General features: G+C 38.6%; 1 protein-coding gene across 5 annotated transcripts in view; it reads left to right on the plus strand.

The window, feature by feature from the left end:
• The window catches only part of WDFY2 (WD repeat and FYVE domain containing 2), a 191,217-nt gene that overhangs the window by 135,131 nt on the left and 36,607 nt on the right, over window positions 1-19,479 (plus strand). For 4 of the 5 annotated variants that reach the window (XM_073014359.1, XM_073014358.1, XM_073014360.1 and 1 more), the window contains 3 exons: window positions 8,555-8,733; window positions 9,674-9,867; window positions 15,073-15,194. In XM_073014359.1, the coding sequence (XP_072870460.1) occupies window positions 8,555-8,733; window positions 9,674-9,867; window positions 15,073-15,194 (495 nt within the window). Of the gene's footprint in view, window positions 1-8,554; window positions 8,734-9,673; window positions 9,868-15,072; window positions 15,195-17,040; window positions 17,154-19,479 lie in introns of all 5 variants that reach the window. The other variant, XM_007960447.3, reaches the window with a different exon arrangement.

Here is a 19,479-nt window from a genome sequence, read left to right on the forward strand (position 1 = left end):
TTATGACAAACCCACAGCCAATGTCACACTGAATGGGTGGAAACTGGAAGCATTCCCCTTAAAAACTGGCACAAGACAGGGATGCCCTCTCTCACCACTCCTATTCAACATAGTGTTGGAAGTTCTGGCCAGGGCAGTCAGGCAAGAGAAAGAAATACAGGGTATTCAATTAGGAAAAGAAGAAGTCAGATTGTCCCTGTTTGCAGATGACATGATTGAATATTTAGAAAACCCCATCGTCTCAGCCCAAAATCTCCTTAAGCTGATAAGAAACTTCAGCAAAGTCTCAGGATACAAAATCAACTGTGTAAAAATCACAAGCATTCTTATATACCAGTAACAGACAAACAGAGAGCCAAATCATGAATGAACTCCCATTCACAATTGCTTCAAAGAGAATAAAATACCTAGGAATTCAATGTACAAGGGATGTGAAGAACCTCTTCAAGGAGAACTACAAACCACCACGCAATGAAATAAAAGAGGACACAAACAAATGGAAGAACATTCCATGCTCATGGACAGGAAGAATCAATATCGTGAAAATGGCCATACTGCCCAAGGTAATTTACAGATTCAATGCCATCCCCATTAAGCTACCAATTACTTTCTTCACAGAACTGGAAAAAACTACTTTAAAGTTCATATGGAACCAAAAAAGAGCCCGCACTGCCAAGACAATCCTAAATCAAAGGAACAAAGCTGGAGGCATCACGCTACCTGACTTCAAACTATACTACAAGTCTACAGTAACCAAAACAGCATGCTACTGGTACCAAAACAGAACTATAGACCAATGGAACAGAATAGAGCCCTCAGAAATAATACCATACATCTACAATCATCTGATCTTTGACAAACCTGAGAAAAACAAGAAATGGAGAAAGCATTCCCTATTTAATAAATGGTGCTGGAAAAACTGGCTAGCCATATGTAGAAAGCTGAAACTGGATCCCTTCCTTACACCTTATACAAAAATTAATTCAAGATGGATTAAAGACTTAAATGTTAGACCTAAAACCATAAAAACCCTAGAAGAAAACCTAGGCAATACCATTCAGGCCATAGGCATGGGCAAGGACTTCATCACTAAAACACCAAAAGCAGTGGCAACAAAAGCCAAAATTGACAAATGGGATTTAATTAAACTAAAGAGCTTCTGCACAGCAAAAGAAACTATCATCAGAGTGAACAGGCAACCTACAGAATGGGAGAAACCTTTTACAATCTACCCATCTGACAAAGGGCTAATATCCAGAACCTACAAAGACCTTAAACAAATTTACAAGAAAAAAATCAAACAACCCCTTCAAAAAGTGGGCGGAGGATATGAACAGACACTTCTCAAATTAAGACATTCATGCAGCCAACAGACACATGAAAAAATGCTCATCATTACTGGCCATCAGAGAAATGCAAATCAAAACCACAATGAGATACCATCTCACACCAGTTGGAATGGTGATCATTAAATGTCAGGAAACTACAGGTGCTGGATAGGATGTGGAGAAATACGAACACTTTTACACTGTTGGTGGGACTGTAAACTGGTTCAGCCATTGTGGAAGACAGTGTGGCAATTCCTCACGGATGTAGAACTAGAAATACCATTTGACCCAGCCATCCCATTACTGGGTATATACCAAAAGGATTATAAATCATGCTGCTATAAAGACACATGTACGTGTTATGTTTATTGCGGCACTATTCACAATAGCAAAGACTTGGAACCAACCCAAATGTCCATCAATGATAGACTGAATTAAGAAAATGTGGCACATGTACACTATGAAATACTATGCAGCCATAAAAAAGGATGAGTTCATGTCCTTTGGAAACCATCATTCTGAGCAAACTATTGCAAGACAGAAAACCAAGCACCACATGTTCTCACTCATAGGTGGGAACTGAACAATGAGATCACTTGGACACAGGTTGGGGAACATCACACACCAGGACCTGTCATGGGGTGTGGGGAGTGGGGAGCGATAACATTAGGAGAAATACCTAATATAAATGACGAGTTAATGGGTGCAGCACACCAACCTGGCACAAGTATACATACGTAACAAACCTGCACATTGTGCACATGTACCCTAGAACTTAAAGTATAATAATAAAAAAAAAAAAAAATGAAAACACAATATACCAGAATTTATGGTATGATGCCATAGCAGTATTTAAGGAGAAATTTACAGAGCTAAACATCTATATTAGAAAACAAGAAAGGACTCAAATCAGTGACTTTGACTTTGACCTTAGAATACCAGAGAAAGAAGAACAAAGGAGACCTAAGCTAAGCAGAAGAAAGGAGAGATCAGTAGAAGTTCATGAAATAGAAAACAGAAAATAGAGAAAAGTCAGTGAAATCCCAAAGCTAGTTTTTTGATAAGCTCAATAAAATTTATAAATCTTTAGCCAGAGTTAACAGGGAAAAAAAAAAAGAGAAAATGCAAATTATCAATATCAGGAATGAGTGAAGTGACATGACTACAGAGTCTAGGTATATTTAAAGAATAATAAGTAATATTATGAATAACTTTATGCTAGTAAATTTGAAAACAAATTTTAAAAATCTTTGAAAGATACAAATTGTGAAAGATTACTAAAAAGACATGGATAATCCTAATAGTTCTATGTCTACTAATGAAATTGAATTTAATATATAGTTAAAACGTTCCCACAAAGAAAGCTCTAGGCCCACATGCCTTTACTGATGAATTTTATGAAACATCAAAAGAAGAGGCATTGCAAGCTTTACACAGACTCTTTCAGAAGTTGCACAAGTGAAAGACTTTCCAACCCATTCTGAGATCAACATTACCTCTTGTTAAAACTAGACCAAAATGATACAAGTAAGGAAAACTATAGGCCATCATTCTTTATGATAATGGGTACAAAAAATCTAAACAACATTTCAGTGGATGAAATTCCGCAATATATAAAAAAGATAATACATTATGATCAAGTGAAGTTTTTCTTAGTAATACAGTGTTGGATTAACATTCAAAATTTAATTAGTGGTATATGCCCAGAAGAAATGAAAGCAGAGGCTCAAGCAGATATATGTACACCCATGTTCATACAACATTGTTTACAATAGTCCAAAGGTGGAGGCAACCTAAATGCCCATCAACAGATGCATGTATAAACAAGTTTGGTGTATATATACAGTGGAATATTATTCAGCCTTAAAAAGGAAGGAAGTTCTAACACATGCAGATGAACCTTGAAGACATAGTGAAATAAGCCAATCAAAAAAAGGACAAGGCCAGGTGTCGTGGCTCACACCTATAATCCGACACTCTAGGAGGCCAAGGCTGATGGATCACCTGAGGCCAGGAGTTCGAGACCAGCCTGGCCAACATGGTGAAACCTCCTCTCTATTAAAAATACAAAAATCAGCTGGGTGTGGTGGTGTGCGCATGTCATCCCAGCTACTTGGGAGGCTGAGGCAAGAGAATCGCTTGAACCCGGGAGGTGGAGGTTGCAGTGAGCTGAGATTGTGCCACTGCATTCCAGCCTGGGCGACAGAGCAAGATTCCATGTCAAAAAAAAAAAAAAAAAAAAAAAAAAGGAGAAATACTGAAGGATTTCCCTTATAAATGAGGTACTTATTGTAATCAAATTCATAGAGATAGAAAGGAGAATGGTGATTGCCGAGGGCCAGGAGAGGGGGAAATGGCGAGTTAGTGGGTAAAGAGTTTCATTTTGGGAAAATGAGAAAGTTCTAGAGTGTGAAAGGTGGTGATGGTTACACAACAGTGTGAATGTACTTAATGCCACAGAATGGTATGCTTAAAATGGTTTCAGTTGTAAATTTTTTGTTGTGTATATTTTAATACAATAAAAATATTAAAAGATTACATATGTGGATTACTTAGTGAAGTATCTGAAACATAGTTTAGTGGTCCAATAAATATTAATTCCTTAAAAAAAAAAAAAAAGGAAAGCAGTGTTGACAAGAATGTGGAGAAATTGGAACCCTCTTTTTGTTTTTGTTTTTTTGTTTTGTTTTGTTTTGTTTTTTGATACAGAGTTTCGTTCTTGTCGCCCAGGCTGGAGTGCAGTGGCGTGATCTCGCCTCGCTGCAACCTCTGCCTCCCGGGTTCAAGTGATTATCCTGCCTCAGCCTCCCAAGTAGCTGGAATTACAGCTGCTCGCCACCGATGCCCGGCTAATTTTTGTATTTTTTAGTAGAGACAGGGTTTCACCATGTTGGCCAGGCTAATCTTGAACTCCTGACCTCAGTTGATCCACCCGCCTCAGCCTCCCAAAGTGCTGGGATTACAGGCATGAGCCACCACACCCAAGCCTGGAACCCTCGTAACACTGTTGGTGGGAATGTAAAATGGTGTAGCCACTTTGAAAAAGAGTTTGGCAGTTCCTCAAAGAGTTAAATATAAAGTTACTTTGTGACACAACATTTTTACTCCTAGTTAGGTACCCAAGAGAACTGAAAGCATAGTCATGTGTTGCTTAATGACGGCGACACATTCTGAGAAATGCATTGCTAGGCGATTTCAATGCTGTGTGAACATGAGAGAGTGTACTTACACCCCTAGATGGGATTGATTGCCTGCTACATGCCTGGGCTAGAGGGTATAACCTGTTGCTCCCTAGGTTTGCACACCTGTACAGCATGTTACTGTTATGAATACTGTAGGCAGTTGTAGCACGATGGTATTCGTTACAATAAACATATCTAAAAATAGAAAAGGTGCAGTAAAAATTTGATGCAGAAGATTTAAAAAATGGTATGGTTTGCATGGATAGGGCACTTACCATGAATGGAGCTTGGAGGACTGGAAATTGCTCTCGGTGAGTCAGTGAGTGAGTAGTGAGTGAATGTGAAGGCCTGGGACATTACTGTACACTGCTGTAGACTTCATAAACATTGTACACTTAGGCTACACTACATTTGCTTAAAAATATTTTTTCAGTAATAAACCTAGTGAACTCTATTTTTACTTATAAACTTTTTAATCTTTTCAACTTTTCAGCTTTTTTGTAATAACAGAACTTAAAACACAAACACAACTGTACAAAATATTTTTTCTTCATACCTTTATTCTCTAGGTTTTTTGTTTTTTTAATTTTTAATATTTGTTTTATTTTTTAAACATTTTTGTTAAAAGCTAAGACACAAACACACTCATTAGCCTAGGCCTACTTAGGGTGAGGATCATCAATATCACTGTCTTCCACCTCCACAGCTCATCCCACTGGAAGGTCTTCAGGGGGCATAACACCCATGGAGCTGTCACTTCCTATCACAACAATGCCTTCTTCTGGATACCTCCTGCAGGACCTGCATGAGGCTGTTTTACAGTTAACATTTAAAATATATATATTAAAAAAAAGGAGTACACTCTAAAATACTGATTTTAAAAGTATAGTATAGTAAATACATAAGCCAGTAACATGGTCATTTAGTATCATTATCAAGTAACATTATTGCAGGTGCTATACTTTTATATGACTGGCACCACAATAGGTTTGTTTTCACCAGGATCACCACAGATAGGTGAGTAATGCATTGTGCTAGAACAGCCACGCCCTTTCAGCTGCATTATACTCTTATGGTGCCACAGTTGACTGAAGCATCATTATGTGGAGCATGACAGTATTCACACAAAAACTCATACATATCTCTTCATAACAACATTATTCATAATGGCCAAAAAAATGGAAATAACCTCAATGTCCATCAGTGATGAATGCATAAACAAAATGTGGTATATATATGCATTGACTTATTTAGCCATTTAGGAATGAAGTACATGCTACAAAATGGTTGAACCTTGGACACTTATGCTAAGAGAAAAAAGCCACACACAAAAGGCCACGTATTGTATGATTACACTTATAAGAAGTGTCAGGAATAGGAGATAATTCATAGAGAAAGATAATAGATTAGTGTTTTCCAAGGATGAGGGAAGTGGGAGTTGGGGATATAGAGTTTCATTTTGGGATGATAGAAATGTTCTGGAAATAGATAATAGTGATGATGCACGACATTGTGAGTGACTAATAACCAGTGAATTATATACTCTAAAATGTTTAAAGTGGTGAATTTTGTGTTATGTGAATTTTACCTCAATAAAAAATTTTAAAAATCAATAAATGATCCCAAAACCAAAGACATTACAAGAAAGAAAACTGCAGACCAATATGTCTCATAAAAACAAAACAAAACAAAACAAAAAACTAGCAAATTGACCCCAACCATATATAAAAAGAATTACACAGCATGACCTAGTGGGATTTATTCCAGATAGGCAAAGCAGGTTCAGCATTCAAAAATCAATGTAATCCATTATGTCAACAGGTTAAAGAAGAAAAATCATATTATTAATTTAATGTGGGAAAGCATTTGGTAAAATCCAGTTCATTATAAAATATTATCAGCAAACTAGGACTAGAGGGGAGCTTCTTCAATAAAGAAATATCTACGGAAACCCTGCAGCTAACATCGTCCTTAATGGTGATAAAAGAGATGCTTTCCCTCTAAGATCAGGATCAAGGCAAGGAAGAGGTCCCTCTCACCACTCCTATTCAAACCCACGTTTTTTCTTATGAGTTTCTGAAGCTTAGTGATAAGTTACCTATCTTTGAATTTTTTTTCAATAAAAGAATCTTTTTCACTTAAACAAAAGTATGTGATCTGAGTTTTGGGGTTTTTTTATTTGTTTTTGTTTTCTGGTAGTCATAGGTAGCCTGACACTGAGAGAGAGAACCAACTTTGACATCAGGGAGAACAGAATTTTTATTCTATCTTTGTCATTTGTTGGTTTTGTCGCTTTGAGGAAGCCACTTAACATTTCTAGCCTCTGGCTTCTCTGGCACAGGAACGCCACTCAGAGGGCTAAAGCCCCTTATCATCTAGGGCTGCTGTCATCCCCTTGGACTCGAATATGATAGATAGAAGGCTAAAGGCCCTCTCAGTGAAAAGAGGGGTGAGGTGCTAGGGGCCACTTTCTGCTTGAAATAGACTTGAGTATACTTGAACTCATTAGAGTTCACTTTTTATTCCCTCACTGATAGAACTTGAATTGAACATTTGATGATAGAGACATAAAAAGATCTTCACGAGTTTCTCCAAGAAGACACATCTTTTAGTTAAAGCCTGTGTTTTGATCTTGATGGTGGCTGGTACTCTGAAAGCAGATGTGTGTTGTAGAGACATCACAGTGTCACTGCTTCCCTACTCCCTTAGATTCTCCAAGCTTCAAATACCAGCTCTTAAAACATCAGGCATTTGTTGAATGACTGCCCTGTGGCTGTTCACTCTGGTTCTGACTGTATTGTATGGTAGCAATCCCAAAGGGCCATCTTGCTAAGGTTGTATTTGTTGTAAAATGATGAAATCATCCACTTTGCAGGGTCATTACAATGATTAAGCTAGAGAATGTATTTAAGTGCCTGGCACTTGTTAGACATTCAAAAATTGGCAGATGATATTATTGTCAGCAGAGTTGCATTTGTCCATCCATACTGTCTAACTCTGTGTTCATGATCAAAATGTGAAACCAGTGTCTTCTCTGTGACCTCACCACAGTCATGATGAGTGTGTTCATGCCCCATCAGACTGCCAGCCCTTGGGAGCAGGGCCCGGTGAGGTACAGGTTGCAGGATGTCAGTCTTTGTTCATTCCAGTCAGCTCTGTTCAGTGACTGCAGATGCCTTCCACCTTACTGCCTGGAATATATAATAAGGCAAAAATCCTTCCACCTGATTTCATTTGGTAACTGAGAAGCTCTAAGACCTCAGTCAAGCTACTCAACCTCATTGTGCCTCACTTTTCCCATGTGTAAAATAGGGAGATGGGTTGACTGATATGAATAGCCTCTTCTAATTCTGGAACTGTGTGATGTGATAACTGTGATCATGTTACTCTTGTTTATTAACAACTCTAGAAAATTTGCTCTTATTATCATTTGTACAAACACACACACACTTTGGCATAAGGGATACTTCACTTTCTTCTGTAGGGTTCTTAGGAATAATTCTGTCCTCCTTTCCACGCATTTAATTTCTGAAAGAAAGTGTTCATCTAGAAATTTTGTATGACTTTGTAAGACAGACTTCATTAAAAGAATAACGGTATGCTCCAGTTTTTTTATAAGTGCACATAAACTGACGGTAGTGATATATATGAACATCGCTCCTAATGTGTTTTGTGGTCACACTGGATGTGGCTCTCTCCAGTCCAGCAGCCATAGCTTGTCTGAGGAAGTGGCCCAGGCCCTTTGGTAACAGGAGCTATGTGTGGCAATAATCCTTGTGTTGGCACAAATGGGGCAGAGTGGGAACATTGGGAAGAGATGGATAGTTTTATTTTAATCACCAAAAACACTCAGACACACCGGTCTACAGGGGAATACCCCCACCCCCGACAAGAACCACTGTTCTACCTTGTCCTTAAAATGGTTCTGCCATTCAGCTTATTCTGGGGTGGGGAGAAGAAGAGAATGGTGAATCTCTGTGGGCCGTGTTCTTCCAACCTCCTTAGGATGCTTTATAGGTTGTTTTCTTTTCTCTTGGTTTTCAGCGCATCAGAGCAGAGTGACGATGATCCTGTTTGTCCTGGAGCTGGAGTGGGTGCTGAGCACAGGACAGGACAAGCAATTTGCCTGGCACTGCTCTGAGAGTGGGCAGCGCCTGGGAGGTTATCGTACCAGTGCCGTGGCCTCAGGCCTGCAGTATCCTTTGCTGGACAAAAATCTCTTAGTAGGAACTTAACTCTGATTCATGAAATTTTGGGATGTGTGCAACTTGAAAGTTTTGTTAATGACTGAGTTGCCCAGTATAGATTACAATGCTCATAGAATTTCCTAAGGCGCAAATCATCAAGAGTTCCCATGTAAGTAGAGTGAAGTGCGATCACTTGACCTGAAATAATAGACTGCTGAGCCATTTGTGAGTCTACTGTAACACAAGGTCTGACATCTAGACAGAACACAGTGCAGATTCATGAACCTCAGCTGTCAGAAATAATTATGGTACATGAAGATGAAATCATCACCAAAATGTAATCTTTGCTCTTCGTACAGAAGTAATTTACACATAGATACCAAGGTTGTGAACATTCCTATTGGTGCCTGGGAAAAGAACCACAGGATTCCTGTTCAGTTTTAAATAGTTATTGCCAGGTTACCAAGCTAGGACCAGAGTGGGTGAGCTGGTATCTACATGGTGATGTTAAAAGCTTTGTTCCAGAAATGAGACATTTTCAGGATATGTAGAGTGATATTTTGGTTTCCCAAATTGCCAGGGTCCTCATGCTCATGGTGAATCCTTGCTGATGCTGGGTAATGCTCACATCTGCCCAACTAGGCTCCAGCAAGCACAGTAATGACTAGTGTGTAGCATGTGTGGATGTGGCTACCACTGTAGGGAGTAAAGGACCCTGGGTTCTTAGTTTTAAAAGCATATGGTCTCTTTATCTTCTGACAAATTAAGAAGTAGGTAGAAACAGGTCACTAGTCAGGGAAAGCAGGAAGAAACAGTAAGTCCTGCTTTCTAATTTCATCTCCATATTTATAAAATGCCTATTCAGTGATTCTCAACATCTGACAAAGTACATTGCTGTTTCTGTGAAACTGTGTGGCATTCAAAGGTATATTTTTGTGTATATATAGGCTAATATCACTCTTATTTTTCTCACTAGAAGAGCAAGGTGAAGAAACTAAGAATGACCATTGTGGAAAGTTGTAAAAGTAGCAAGTTGCTGAGAAGACCAAAGGCAAGGATGATAAGGAATGGCAGGCAGGATCTGCTCATCTTTGAGAGGGTAGTACTACCGGTTAATAAAAGAAACGCCATACTTTACTTTCTAAAAGCCAATTCAGATGAGCATAATACGTAAGTTGAAATACATGAACTCTCTTGCCAATACATAAATGACGTCTTAGTGTTAGAGCTAGAAGGGCACTTAGAGATCACCTAGTCCAACCCTCTGTCTTCGTCCATTTGGGCTGCTATCATAAATTACTGTAAACTGGGTGTCCTTTAAACACCAGAAATTTATTGCTCACAATTCTGGAGGCTGGGAATTCTCAGATCAAGGCATCAGCAGATTCAGTGTCTGGTGAGGGCGCTCACTTCCTGCTTCATAGACAGTATCTTGCTGTGTCCTCACATGGTGAAAGGGCAGAGGACCTTTCTGTGGCCTTTTTTTATAAGGGCACTAATCCCATTCATGAGGATTCATCTCCAAACACCATCACATTGGGAATTAGGTTTTAACATAGGAATTTTGGGGAGACATAATCATTCTGTCTTCCTTATCTCTTTCTCTCTGTTTCACACACACACACACACACAGTAACTGGGTGGTGATGGATGTGTTAATCAATTTGACCATGATTATTACACAGTGTATATGTATATCACATCATTACATTCAACATTTTGAATATATACAATCTTTGTCAATTAAATACTTTTTCAGAATTCAGTCTATACTACCTTCATTTTACAGATGAGCTGGCTGAAGCCCAGAAAGAGTCCTGTGTCTTATCTGAGGCCACCCAGCTAGTAAGTAGGAAAATCCTCAAAAGAACCCAGGCCTTCTGCCTTGGACTCCTATTTTTTTCCCATTGTACTGCATTGCTCCTTCAAAAAGGAACTAATGGCATCAATATAATTTGGTCTTATTCTGGTTTCTGTATCACTTAGCCAAGCCCAGCAAGTATGGAAAAAAATACAGATCTTGCCCTCAGGAAGCTAACTTTTTAAACTATTTGAAAATAAAAAACAAATGGATAGTGTCCAACTTTCCCTGACTGATGTAGTCTTTGATGTAGGATTATAACCACCACAGCTTCTCCCTTCGGGCACCTCCAGGAGTCATCCTCATTTGGTGACTATTCTCTTTTCCCACATCATGTGGTTTACCAAGCAGAAAGTCGTGTGATTGGGTATGAGAAGCCTGTGAGTGTGAGAGTCTCTGGTTTCAGTTCCATCCAGCCAGCCTCACTGTTCAGGTGGTGGAGAGGTGCAATACTACAGACAGGCCCTCCCAGAAGATTCCCTGACCTCTGCCAGCTCTGCCTTGCCAACTATGATTTTGGAGCCATGGTTTCAACCTTTGCTCTTGAGTATTTTTCCATTGCTAAACACTGATGGCATGACAGCTCTGTGCTTTTGCCAGAGGGTCTCAGCCAAGAACCATGTGACTTCTCTAAGGCTGGAAGTTTTTTTCTGGTAGATTAATAGGCAAGCCATACAGTATTAGGGGTTCACATTTAAATTTAGCTTTTAAAAACATTTCCTTCTGAGAACCTCCCACCGCCACCCCTCTCTTCCTTCTTTTTGTCACCCTCCACACTTACAGGGGTTTTGGTTTTGTCATTGTTTGTTTTAGTGATGAAGGGAGGAGGAAGATCTGATGAATCAACATAAAACATTATGAATAATATCATTAATCCTATTTATCTTCATAGTAGACAGCTAATGGTTGATAAGAGACCTCCACAGATGAACTCATTCTCTTCTATCACCACCTCAAACAGTCATTCAGCCAAGGCAACAAGTGACAGACTAAATCAGATTGAATTCAGCCTTTATTCCTCTTCTTTCAGGCATCTTAGTGGAGAAGTAAATATGCAATGAAAATGACCAAAATTCAAGTAGAAAAATAAAGGAAGACAAAGAGACTGGTTCATAAATGGAATTGTCAATTTATGAGTAACCTCAAATTTTTTGATTGTTTTGACTGAAGATCTGAAACTTCAAATATAAATTACCTGTAATAGGAACAACAAGAATGACAATAATAATAGAGAAGGAGAGAAAAGGAAAAGGATAAAGAAAAAAATATCTTACATTTGCAGGCCCTGAAAATATCTTAGATTTTCAGACTTTTACATATTACTTTGTTCACTGTCAAAACAATAATGTGAAGTAAAAACAAAAGACCTAATTCTCAGTTTTCACAGTGTAGAAACCAAGGCTCAGGGAGTAGGTAACTTGCTCAAGGTCACGTGACTGTTGGCTAGCATAACCAGGATTAGAATTGGGGGATTATAATTTTTCAGCCAGCCCTCTGCACAACTGGGTACGGCAGAATGGTATTATTTCCCAAACGCCCCATGGAAGGTAGATGGTAGTAAATAGAAATGTGTTCCTTCCCCACTTCACTTGTTAGTCTTTAAATTTGTGAATACTTTATCCAGCGTCATTTGTCAGTGTCTTGTTACTTGACCATGTTTTTATCATATTTTTCATGTTTTCACAAAAATAATTCAAATACTCTATTTTAGGATTTTGTTCATGTCAGAGATATTTCCAAAATGTCACCATGTGTAGTGGAATATTTCCCACCTAATGTAATCTCTTAGATTTATTTCTGTTCAGGTGAAGAGTTCTGAAAAGCTGTTAAGATTATGTCAATTTCTTCCTATCATACTTAATGCCAGTCATTCACATCCACTGTTGGTTCTTCTATCCCTTTTTGCTTTCTCTCAATTTTTGCTGGAGTATTTTAAAGCAAATTCTAGACCTTATATCATTTTATCCTTATATACTTCATTGAAAATATATGGGTTACTTTTTCAGTAATCACAATGCTATTGTTACATCTAAAAATTAACAATCTTTGATCTCCTTGATATTGTTGAATTTCAGATTTCACTGATTATTTTGAAAATGACTTTTGTGCAGTAGGTTTGTTGGAAATTGGATCTGGACAAGATCCACACATTACATGTGGTTGTCACATCTTCAAAATCTTTCTTCATCCAGAGCAGTGCCCCTTCTCTTTTTTTAATGCCACTGCCTCGTTGAAGGTACTGAATCAGTTCTCCTGCACACAGTCCCACATTCTAAATTGATGTCATTTAACTTGCTCCTTTACCTACCTTCCTCACATATATTCAGTAAACTGAAAAATTGCCCTATAATCTTGATTTCATTCAGATTCAGCCTTTTAGTGAGAGCATTTGGTTCTCACCAAGCGTGCTTCATAGAACTTCCCATTATAAGGCACATGGCATTGCATTGTCGCCCTTTCAGTTATGCTGAGATTGATCGGCAGTTCAAGTGGTGACAGCCGGATCCCTGCAGCGCCATCCTCCATACCAGCCTTTTAATGGTTTCATCTATTGCTGAGCTTTGCCGGAACACTTTTTCGTTAAGGTTGCAAAATGGTGATTTTCTAATCCTATCATATTTTTCCCATGTATTTGTTGGAATACTGCTAAAGCATAACTTCCCCTCCTCACTAACTAGGGCTATTTGGTTACCCTGAAATACAATTATTATAGGAAAAGCAAGATAAATTCTTTACCTTTCTTTTTAGTCCTAATTTTCAGAGTACAAATTTGGTGCCCTGGTTACCTTTAATAGGAATCTTTTTTTTTTCTTTTTGAGCACTATTACGAAATCTTAGGTTGGTTGGTTGTTTTTAAATAATAATATGTTCAGTATATTTCAATAAACTGCCATCTTTTTATTTTATGTTCAAATTATTCTATCTTTGGCCAGTAACAGCTCTATTAAATGGGCTCCAATGTCTTCTTAAAATTTTTTTTTTTTTTTTTTTTTGAGATGGAGTTTCACTGTTGTCCAGGCTGGAGTGCAATGGCATGATCTCAGCTCACTGCAACCTCTGCCTCCTGGATTCAAGCGATTCTCCTGCATCAGCCTCCCGAGTAGCTGGAATTACAGGCGCCGACCACCACACCCAGCTAATTTTTTGTATTTTTAGTAGAGAAGGGGTTTCACTATGTTGGCAGCGCTGATCTTGAACTCCTGACCTCATGATCCGCCCGCCTCGGCCTCCCAAAGTGCTGGGATTACAGGCATGAGCCATCGCACCCAGCCCAATTTTTATTTTTTAAAGACTATTTTTTAGAGCAATTTTAGGTTCACAGCAAAATTGAGCAGAAAGTATCGAGATTGCCTATGTGTCTCATGAGCTCAACATGCATGGCCTCCCCATTACCAGCGTCCCCCACCAGAGTAGTACGCTTGTTACAATCAGTGAGCCTACACTGGCACGTCATTATCACCCGAAGTCCATAGTTTAGGGTTCACTCTTGGTGTTGTACGTTCTATGGATTTGGACAAATATATAAAGACATGCTACAATTACAATGGTAATTGTAATATTAAATGGTAAATATAAAATTACAATGGTAATTTTACATATTAAAAAATTACAATGGTAATTGTAGCATCATATGGAATAGTTTCACTGCTCTAAATAGCCTCTGTACTCTACCTGTTCATCCCTTACCACCGTGTCTGAAATAAGCCCACTTAGCCTTGGGTAGCTTCCTTGCCTTCTGACTCAACGTGTCTCAAGTTCATCTTGTACTTTTCCTATCCCAATCCTGGAATCAGCCATTTTTTTAGTGAGGAACAATATTCAGAGATAGCTGAGAAGTATATATAAATGTGTGTGTATTTTTTAAAAGAGAATAAATCATCAGTTAATATAATATTTCTTATTCAAATTTAACATTACGGGATTTTTGGTTTTTGTACTTGATTCTTTTATCTGAGGCTGAAAATCTTGGTTGTTAAAACACTGGCATAGTTCCTCGTTTACTTTATCCTATGTTTTATTTAAATGGTTCCAAAATAATAAGCAATACTAAATAACAATAAGACTACTGAATGAGATTTTAGATTTCTTTGCAACTCTCTTTGTCCTTAGAATATATTCTACCAGTGATGGGGGTGAGACTTCCCCCTCGTCGTAGTTCCCATTTTGGAATCCTGTAATATTTTTACATATTAAAAAATACATAAAATTTTTGCTCAGGCATGGTGGCTCACACCTGTAATCCCAGCACTTTGGGAGGCCACGGTGGAAGGATCACTTGAGCCTAGGAGTTTGAGAACAGCCTGGACAACAAAATGAGACACTGAAACATTGAAAATGTTGTGTTTTAAAGGCACTTGAAATCGTTCTAATTATGTGATTATGTCACCAATTTGATAGTTAGGTTCATTCATTTTGCTTTGTTTTCAATTTGGGGGATTTTTAAAAAATATATTTGAGATATATATGTATATATATATTACATATATATTTTTTTTTCTTTTTTTTTTTTTAAGACAGGGTCTCACTGTGTCACCCAAGCTGGAGTGTAGTGGCTTGAACATGGCTGACTGCAGCTTCGACTTCCTGGACTCAAGCAATCCTCCTGTCTCCGCCTCCCATGTAGCTGGAATCACAGGCATGTGCCACCATGCCCAGCTAATTATTTTAGTTTTTGTAGAGGTGAGGTCTCACTTTGTTGCCAAGGCTGGTCTCGAATTCCTGGGCTCAAGTGATCCTCCCTTCTTGGCCTCCCAAAGTGGCTCCCATGAGCCACTGTGCCTGGCCACAAATTTTATGTACCTTTTAATATGTAAAAATATTACAAAATTCTAAAATAGGAGCTATGACAGGGGAGAAGTCTCATTCCCATCACTGTCCCCTCACCTTGCCACTTTTGTTAGATCTTAATCCTTCTAGTGCTTCCCTTTCTAAATATGAGTGCATACATGCAAATGCACACACATACATATATACACTTTTGTATTTCTCTCCGTTTCTTACACAAAGGTAGTATAGCTTATAAACTATGATATGCCTTGGCTGCCCCCCCCACACACACTTGATAATATATCCTGGTGTTTGTGTATACAGATCTCCATTTTTCCCCCAGCTGCATAATACTCTATTGTGTGGATGTAGCATAGTTAATTCAGTAAGTCTCCTGTTGATAGACGTTTGGGTTATTTTCAAATTTTAGCTATTAAAATAACATGGAGTGACTAGCCTTGGGCATGTGTCATTTTGTATTTTTGCCTGTGTATCTCTGGGTAGATCTTTAGAAATAGGGTTGCTAGGCTTTGTCAACCAGAGAAGCTTGTTAGAGACTCCATGCCTAGGGCTTTTACTGTCATGTAGGCAGGTCTGCCTGGGACATTCCAAAATTCCAGATTCCCAGAAGGAAAGCAGGTATTCAGTGTAAGCCACAATGTTTGAACAGTTAAGGCACAGTGAACCACTCTTATCAGTTAATGGTGGGAACCTTCCCAAAATCCAGATTCCCAGACACTATGCCAACTTCGTAAGCTGCCTTTCAGAGGATCAGTCAGAGCTGCTGTGTTAACTCTTTTTGCACAGCACCATTTTGATATATTCTTGAACTGTCTATTAATAGCTCCATTCAAATTTTGCCCATTTTTCTATTAAGTTTGGGATCTTTTTCTTCTTGATTGCTCTTTTTATATTAGAGATTTGGGCCCTTTGTGACATAAATTGCAAATAATTTTTTCCAGTTATCTTTTGGCTTTGCTCATAATATTTGTTGTGTTTTTGAGTCATAGCTTTTCCCACTCCAAGGTTACAAAGAAACTTTCCTATCTAAAGCTTATGTTTTCATTTTCTACATTTAGATCCCTAATTCATTTGGAATCTGTCCTGGTATACATTGTGAAATACAGATTCTATTTTCTTTTTCCAAATGGCTATCCAGTTTGTGCCAACATCATTTTTTTAAATTCATCTTTTCCTTATTCATTTGTAAAGCTACCTTCATCAGACATTTACTAAATTTCAATGTGCTTTTGGGTTTATTTCTCGACTTTGTATTCTGTTCTGTTAGTCTGTTTATGCACCAATACCACACTTTTAATTAAAGAAACTTTATAACATTTTTTAATATCTGGTAGGGCTAACCTCCCTATCACATACCATATTGTTCTTGTTTTCAGAGTATTCTTGGCTCTTTTTGCTTATTTATTTTTCCATATGAACACTTCTAGCTGTAGAAAACAACATGTGTTGATATTTTTAAAATATATAGATTTATGTTATTAATTTAGGAGCAAGAAGTGACATTTTTAAGTCTCACTGTCCAATAGTACAGTATGTCCTTCATTTGGTTAAGTTCACTTTTGTGTCGTTCAGCACTGTCTTCAAGTTTTCCTCAGATGGGATTTGTGTATTTCTTGTTACATTTATGCCCTGTTTCTTCATTGTAAATTCCCCCATTTAATTTTGAGAAACAATCCTTAATGCTTACATGATAGATTTGATGTTGAAACCCGGCATGTGTTTATTGGTGACCACTCAGGCCAAGTAACAATCCTCAAACTGGAGCAAGAAAACTGCACCCTGGTCACAACATTCAGAGGACACACAGGTAGGATTAACAGCAAAATCATCATGTGCTGATAGCACAGTGAGATATCGCCTGCTGCATCTCCTGATGTTCAGATATGTTTTGAAAGTGGCAAAGTACAATCCATGCTTGTGCAAAGATATACATGATATGCTTAACTGATTTCAAAATGGTTCAGTAAAATATAACGTCAAACATTTTTCTGTATAATCCAAACAAAAGAGAAACCAATCTATTTTGAAAATGTTGATAATTTGGTTCTCTGTCATATTGCACCAGAGAAAGCCAGTGTTGGCATACATTAATGAGGCATTGTTTGAGAGCATGTGGCCTCAGACGGCTGAAACCCCAGAAGGCCAAAAAGACAGCTGCCTTGGTCTGACCTTGCCTTTCCTGGAGTTAGAAGATGGTGTACAAGAAAGATTCCCACTTCCAAGTCAAATGAAAAGACAGATATGTTCTTCATGAGTAGCTAGACTTTGTGAAAAGGCTCAAGTTCCTCTCCAACTTTCCTTCCTTCATATCCTTTTCAGGTTAAAACCTAAGGTCCCCTTTATGTTATTGCTCTGCTCAGGGTCATTTAAGCAAGGTAGTATAAAATATTCCTGCTTAGCCTTTGAAAGACTTGATAAATGATGATGATTAATTTTTTACTAGTAGTTTTAACATGTACTATTGACTCTAGAACATATCGACCCTAGAAAATGAGTCATTGCCAGTTTTCATGGTTCTTAAAGGGCCTTTCCGTTTTCTACCAGCTACCAACCCATGATTTTGTGTAAAATGAGATAATACTGAGTTTAGATGTCGATAAGAAAAAAAGTAGGGGAAAGAGGATATAAAATTGGATAATACCTAGATCATAAGGGGCTTCCTAAAGGGAAAAAATGGAATGCTAGAATAAGAAACATATAGTAAGGAGAAAATTGAATACAAGGAAGAAGATTCATAAAAGATCATCTGAATTATTTATGCCTTTGGGAGGAAGAACACATGGAAATATCCCCAATGGATAGGACCCTGGTCTTCCCTGACTGAATTTCTTTTTTAGCCACTTACACCCTCACTTACACTTTGGCCAAGACTGGGCCCGGGGTTCTATGGGGGACCCAGAAATGTCCCACCTCAGAAGTCTTAAACTTCTGTGCTTCACGCAGACTTCAGCCTCCTCATCCTCCAATTCCCTACACCCTTTCTTCATTCCACTTACTGTTTCCCCTTGTGGCGCATTCCAGCCTGTGGTCCCTCCATTTTTCCAGCGTCTCAGCCCCTGCGTCACCTTTCCTCCCAGTGGTGCATCGCATCACCCACGCCTTCCCAGCATTCTCAGTTCTGTGAATGTAAATATTCTGCCTTCTTGGCAAGCCTGTCTGATTCAGACTAACTCTCCACCTTTTCTTGTTGTGCAGCCAGCTGCTGGGTCTATAGTAGTCACACTGCCTTGAGGTTTAGACCATCATTACCATTGCACACTCAGGATTTCCTGTGTAGACTTATGAAGTTGCCTAATAATCCCTCTCCCTGTCCCCAGTTCGCTCCTTCTTCCAGGCCCCTAAACAGAGACCTTCCCCATCCTTCCCAAGCCCCCATCCCCATCTCATTCCTTGCCTCTTCCTTCAAAAGCTATCAGATAGAAGCTTAAAAAAAAAAAAAAAAAAAAAAGTATTTCTTGCCCGCTGTATATCCCCCCCACCCCAACAAACAAACTTTTTCTCTCCCCACTTCTCCTCTTCTCAGTGCAGGAGAGCTGCCTTCCTCTGGCCCATTCTTCTCTTCTCAGTGCAGGAGAGCTACCTTTCTCTGGCCCCAGGCTATTCGCAGGGTGTCCATACCAAAATGGATTGCCTTGGTCTCTCTTTTGACTAACTCTTCTTAATTTATTAACATGCTTATGTTTTTTGCCTCTGGTAGGAAAACAAACCAACACCCTCTCAATCCCATATCTTATAGCAAGTTCCTTCTTCTTCTCTTAATAGCAACGCTTTAAAAATTGTGGTAAAATGTATAAAACATAAAATTTACCATTTTAACCATTTTTAAATGTGCTGTTCAATGACATTAACTGCATTCACACTGTTATGCAGTCATCAACACCATCCATCACAGAACCTTTTCCATCTTGTGAAACTGAAACTCTGTTCCCTTGGACATTAACTCCCCATCCTCTCCCCCTACCCTCCCAGTCCCTGGAAACTGTTACTCGGCTTTCTGTTTCTATGAATTTGACTAGTCTAGGTGACTCATAAGAGTGGAATCATGCAGTATTTGTCCTTTTGTGACTGGTTTATTTCACTCAGCATAATGTCCTCAAGGTTCATCCAAGTTGTAGCAAACAACCGTGTTTCTT

This window comes from Chlorocebus sabaeus, chromosome 3 (genome assembly GCF_047675955.1).
Source record: "Chlorocebus sabaeus isolate Y175 chromosome 3, mChlSab1.0.hap1, whole genome shotgun sequence".
Taxonomy (NCBI): Eukaryota; Metazoa; Chordata; class Mammalia; order Primates; family Cercopithecidae; genus Chlorocebus; species Chlorocebus sabaeus.